This window comes from Zalophus californianus, chromosome 5 (genome assembly GCF_009762305.2).
Source record: "Zalophus californianus isolate mZalCal1 chromosome 5, mZalCal1.pri.v2, whole genome shotgun sequence".
Lineage (NCBI taxonomy): Eukaryota > Metazoa > Chordata > Mammalia > Carnivora > Otariidae > Zalophus > Zalophus californianus.
Window position 1 is genome coordinate 5581632 of NC_045599.1, and position 6000 is coordinate 5587631.

General features: G+C 61.1%; 1 protein-coding gene across 2 annotated transcripts in view; it reads right to left on the minus strand.

The window, feature by feature from the left end:
- FLT4 (fms related receptor tyrosine kinase 4) overlaps positions 1-5702 on the minus strand; it is a 40186-nt gene extending 34484 nt beyond the window's left edge. The window contains exon 1 of one of the 2 annotated variants that reach the window (XM_027606899.2): positions 5593-5702. In XM_027606899.2, the coding sequence (XP_027462700.1) occupies positions 5593-5659 (67 nt within the window). In that variant the 5' untranslated portion in view covers positions 5660-5702. The remainder of the gene's footprint in view (positions 1-5592) is intronic. The other variant, XM_027606901.2, reaches the window with a different exon arrangement.
- Between the last annotated feature and the right edge of the window lie 298 nt (positions 5703-6000).

Genomic DNA, 6000 nt, shown 5'->3' on the forward strand with positions numbered 1-6000 from the left:
AACACAAGTCCCTCTCCTGCCTAAAACGACTACGCTATTTGGGGGCAGAAGCTGCGTTCTTGGCATGGCTTTACAGATGACTGGTGCTCCCTCCAACCCTAGAGGCACAAGTTGAGGCCTCCTCCTTGGGCCCCTGCTGCATGTTTCTGCAGCTCCATGCAGTGGTTGGCTCATTGCATCTGACAGTTGCTTAGTGCAGGGAGGAGGGGCTTATACTTGCCTTTCATGGTGGCGTCCCAAGCATGAGACTTGGCCTGTGATTGCCCCGACTCCCCTGAGGGTCTGGGGAGCAAAGGGAGAGCACAGAGCGTGTGGGCAGGTATGGAGGTGAGCAAGAGAGGTGGAGATGTCCTGCACTGAGGTAGGCACGTTGGCCAGGGGGAGACTTGGGAGAAAGGCCATGTGTCTGCAGAGCATGCTGCTTTTGAAAGGTCTCTGGGACAATCAAGAAAAAAATGTCCAAGAGGTGGTAAAAAATTTAGGACTCCACCTGCCGACCTCATCAGACCCTTCCTTGGGGAATGTGGACAACCACCTGCCCCTTCTGACCCCTTGGCCCCCATGCCATCTGGGACCAGATACCTGACACCTGACACTCCTTCAGAGCTGCTCTAGCACCTTGTGAGCCGTTTCACCCCTCCAGCCTTAACTCCTAATCTCCAAAATGGACACAGTAAGCCATGACTCAAAGCTAAAACCTTCACATACCCTAGAGTAAAGCAGTTTGATTAGCGTTTGACACCGAGGTGAGGCTCCACCGCCAGACACTCCAAATGCGCATGTGTGTGCTGCCTAATACGAATGAATCTCCCTTGGGTAGAATTTAGGGTAGCTCTGAGGATGGTGCTTTAGGTTGGGTGAGGATCAGAGCTTCCCCCAAACCCGCCTGAAAGCCCGCATTCCATGCTCTGGGGGCACACAGCCTGTGGGAATGGAGCCCCCTCGAACCCACCCACTTGGAGCAGCACCATCCTCTACCTGCAGTTCTTAGCAGCCCCTCCAAAGGCTGGGTGAAAGGCAGGGCATATCTAGAACAGGAGAAAGGTCATGTGCTGGGAGCTGGGATGTGTGGTGGGTACAGGCTAGGTGGACACAGGGTCAGGGATGCCCTTGGGACCATAGCAGGCGGGGTCTGGACCACCAGCTCAAGAAGTTGGTGCTTATCGCTGGGGTGGAGGGGTGCCACTGAAAACTCAGATCTGTGCTTTAGAAAGGTCCCGCTGGAAGCAGGGAGGAAGGTGGGGCTGAGTGGGAGCATGGGCTGCCGGAGGACCCCCTGAGGGTGGCGGGGGCGGGGGGCACCCTGGCTGATGCTGAGCTTGCAGCACAGCCCAGCTGCGGGTGCAGCCAGCTGTGCCAGGCAGTGAGCCCGCCCGCCTGGGGTCAGGACTCCGCTCCCGGGCGGCAGGACGGGTGGTGTTATCAGACAGCCCAGCTGGCTCAGAGGTGGCCCCCCAGCGCTGCTAAATCGGGGCCGTGGGCTCCTGCCGCAGGAAGAGGGAAACGCAGGCAGGATGTCCTCTCCTGTGGCCGACAAGTCCTTTCCCATGAACCCCTGCTGACCTCGCTGGCCACGTGGCGGGGCTCCCCCACTCGCCACCCTGACCTGCGCCTGCTCGCGGGGCCACCCACACCCTGGCCTGACCTGGAATGGGGGGTGGCGGAGGTGGCCCGCGGCGCGGGAGCGCAGCCGGGACGCGCCCGGCTGCCCCACCCAGGCCCAGCCGCTGCCAGCCCTGAATGCCCGCACCTTCCTGCTCGCAGACTTCTCCCTTCGGCGTGACCGGAAAACTGAGATCCCAGAGGAAGCCAGTGTCTGAAAAGGATCGAAACTCAGGAATCCCTGGCTCCAGCTGGACATGTCGGCTGCCTCTGGCTCCGAAGTCAGCGCAGAGAGCGTGAGGGGCTCTCCAGACCCCTCCCCCGGCCCACCTCCCTCCCTGAGAGGCCTCTCAGAGAGCTGGGGATGGGGGCGCCTGCGAGGCCCTGGTGGGGAGAAATCTGCCCTGTGGGGGAAAGCGCCCAAACCAACAGTGGGAGGAGTGTAAGCTAGACACAGAGAACTTCTCCCTCCTGGCTAAGACCCCACTTAATTTTCCTCGGTTCCCGGATTGCCTTCTGCCCTATTACAGTCAGGTGCTCCCAAGTCTCCTCCTTCCTTATCTGGCCCAGTTGTATCAACTGGGGTCTCCCAGGAAGTCCCCTGGGCACCTCCTCCTGGAGGAATTGGCTGCCGGAGCAGCCCTTCATCTCTCCCTACCTGCGCCCCTCCTCCTAGGGTTCCCATCTGGTAAACCACCTTCATGACCCATTCTGTGGCTTAGGCCAGAGACTAGCACACATCCCTGCCCTCCCCCGCCTCCTTCCCTGCGGTACCCCCTTGCTGCGAGCCCCCACCTTGTTTTGCACCTCTGGCAGTGCCTTCAGGGGACCTGACCAGGAGCCTCCCTGCCCAGAACTTCTCTTTTCCAGGTGTGCCGCTGACTCCTGCTGCCTCCAACTGCCTCACCTCCCCCACCTTACCCCCGGCCCCCTCGAGCCTCTAGTCTCATCTGACTACCCACAAGTCCCCATACACCATCTGGACTTCCCTGCGTCTGAGCCTTGGAAGGGTTTTTTGCCCTACTTGGAATTCCCTTCCCTGGAGTCTGCAGATCCCTTCAAGAAGCCCCGAGCTAGAAGCAATGCCCCCTTCCTTTGTAGCCCACGGCTACCACCTGGGCCTCATGGGGGTCCTGAGCACTTCTGTCCCTACGATACAGATGTCTGATACCATGTCTGTGTCCCAGCCAGTCTGGGACAGCAAAACCCCTGCAGGATGGGGCTGGTCCAAATCGTCCCTGAGCCACCCTGAACAGGAGCTTGTGACTGGCATAGAACTGCAGTCTCCTTCCCTGGGTTGAGGTCCCACTGCCTGGGGCAGCGTGGGGGTGGAACAGTGTGGAGCTGGCCAGATAATCCTCGTCACACCTCATTCTCAGTTGAGTGCCTGGTCTTGTGGGCTCTGTGCTCTGAGGAGGAAGAGAGCCCTTCAGCCGCAGTGACTGAGCTGGGGCCAGTGGCCCACAGGACCCAGTAAGGTGGCCCAGCCCCCACATTCTGCCTGACTGGCATGCCCCCATCCCTCCCCCATTGCTCTGTCCACACCTGAGTCTGGCTCAGGGCTGAGGAACAGGGACAGCGGAGAGCTGAATGGCTGGCCACATGAGACTCAGCCCACGGCAGAAGCCAGTGTCCTCAGGCCAGGGCAACCCAGCTGCCCGGCTGTCACTTACTTCCCCTACATGTCCCTGAGCTGATTGCCCACTGTCCAGCAGCACAGACAGCCTCTCTCTAGACTAAGCCCCCCAAACAAAGCCTCTTGGACCTGTCCTCTGCCACCTGCCCTCTCCACAGGGACACTGCCAAGGAACTGCCTTTTGGAACTAGACCGGGACCCCAAGCCATAAAGTCCAGCCCAAGAACAGCCCCTCAAGTGCTTGCTCATTTGCACTACTATGCATGGGAAAACTGAGGTGCAGGGAGAGGAAGTTGGGGCCCAGGCCACACAGCTAGGAATTTAGGGGCAGAGCTGGGACAAAAATGTGGATCTAGGGCTAACTGCATACTTTTGAGGGGTCAGCTTCATCTTCCCCGAGAATCCCACCTGCCAGTACCTGGCCACCCACTCTGGTTGTCCTGCCACTTGGATGCAACTGAAGTGTTTTATGCTTCTGCTCCAGCATCTCCCATCAGGCTGGGGAGCTCCCCAGGGCAAATGCAGGGCACACTTCCCACAAGCTGTGCCACGGTCCAGCTGGGCCACCCTCCTCCATGGGCCCCTTCAGCTAACATCCTCTCTCCTCCTCTTCACCACCTGACTCTGTATGAACCACCTGAGCTCCCGTAAGACTGGCCTCATCCCTTTTCCCTCCTCCACCTCCAGAGCACCCAACCCCAGGCTCTCCTGGTTCTCATACCTTACAGGATGTTCCCTGTCTCCCTGGAAGCCTCTGGCTCCCTGCTTGGTGTGGGGGAATTGCAGCCCAGACTCTGCTCTGCTCCCTCTCCAGCTCCCCAGCCCAGCCTCTCTTGAGCTTCAGACACTACACCCAATGGTCTGCCAGATGTCTCCTCACGGTGGGGTCTCCCCCTCCTCAGCCTGACCCACTTCACTTCTCTCTCCACACTCATTCGGTCACTCAGCAAACACACTAAGTATTGGGGAGAGCCTGGCGCTGGGCTGGATGCAGGGGAACAAGGAAGGGCAAAGGGACAGCCCCTCTTCTCTGACCTGCCCCAACTCAGAGGTCCCCCACCAGATGTCTTCCTCCATCCTGCCTCTAGATTCATCCACACCTCCTGCATCTCCCCTTCAGTCTGTGAAGGCATAGAGAGCAGGGCTCTGTTATCCTGCAGATCTGCATTGGCCATCTCCCCTGACTGCGGGCCTTTGGGAACCTTGGAGAAGTTACAGATGTCCTTGTTCTTTGCTTCCTCCTCTGTAAAATGGGTCTGATCCTCCCTTTTGAGGATTATTAAAAAGGGATGAAGCATGTGAAGCCAGTACTCAATATCTGCTGTGTTCAAAAATAGCAAGGACCCCCTCCAGCCCTTCCAGCACTTTTGCCCCAACCACTGGGGACCCATGACCCTTTCTCTACCTTCTGATTCTCTGGGTCACCAGATCTTGTGTAGACGTCCGGCTCATCCTCACCCATCCTCTGACATCTCTATACAACGATACTTCTCTGCTCCTTTTCTCATCTCCCACACTCCCTTTTCTCCAACCGTAGGGAGGCAACTTCTGGTCATATTCCTGTCACAGACCCCCGCCTCTCTGTGCTTAAGACGCTTCTGCGGCTGCTCCTGCGGGACAGTCCAAGATCTTGAGTTCGGCCTTCAAAGGCTCCTGCCCCGTCAAATACAGAGAGCGCCGGCATTCTACCTGTTCTGCCACGTTGATCTCTCCTGGGTTGTCAGCTCAAGATCCCCAAGTTTCCCTGTGCACCTGCGCCCAATCCTCCCGACGGCGCCTGTCTCTGGTGGTCCCTGAACCCCTGCCTCCGCCATCTCTGGCCTGGGGAAGGTGGACACCTGCCCGGAGCGCCCTCTGGGGGACCGACCTCGAGCGCAGCTGGGAGGCGTCGGGAAGTGCGCACCCAGGTCTGCGGCCCGGCGGGGCTTTGCCGGGGTACCGTCCCCGTGGCGCGGGTGGGAGGGCACCGCAGTGCAGCGCCGGGACTCCCCCCACCCCTCCGGGAAGCCAGTAAGCAAGCGAAGGATCCTAGCTGAGGATGCGGTGCGACGGGGCCCGGCTCCAAAGGAGCTGAGCCGCCGATAGTGGAGGGTGGTCGAGGACCCCAGCACATTCCCTGCGCTGCGGTGCAGACGGTGCCCGGTCCCTGAGCGGCTGCAGTCTCCGCCCGCCCTTTCCTCAGCCCCGCGGGCTCAGGCCGGCTCCATCCGGCGTCCGTATCCCCTGGCTCCCGGCCCCATCTCCCCTGCAGCCCCAGGCTCCTGGGGGTCCAGTGCCCCGCCCGACCCCCGTCGCCCCGGGAAAGCGGCCCCCCCTCGCGGCCAGCCGCGCACTCGTGCGGGCAGAGGGCTCACCGCGCTCGCCGTCGAGCAGTCCGAGGCAGAGCCACAGGCGCAGGCACAGCGCGGCTCCCCGCTGCATCTCCGGCCGCTGCGGCGCGGGTCTGACCTGCGCGGCCGCGGCTCTGGGCTCGGAGTGTGGGCGCATAGAGCGAGCGCGGGCGGGGCTGGGGCCCGGCGCGGGCGGGGCAGGGCCTGGGCGGGACCCCTTCCCCAGGGGCGGGGCCAGGCCCGTCGGACCGCCCCTCGCACCTATCAGTCCCGCTCCCCCCTCCCCCCAAGCCGGGGGAGCTTGCTGGCTAGATTAGAGGGTTCGCGTCTCGCTCAGCGGCTGGAGGCTGGTTAGTGTCTCACTTCCGAGCCCCCCGGAGCAGCTCTGGGCGGACGGGGAATGCAGGTAATGCACTTAGTCCTCCACTGAGC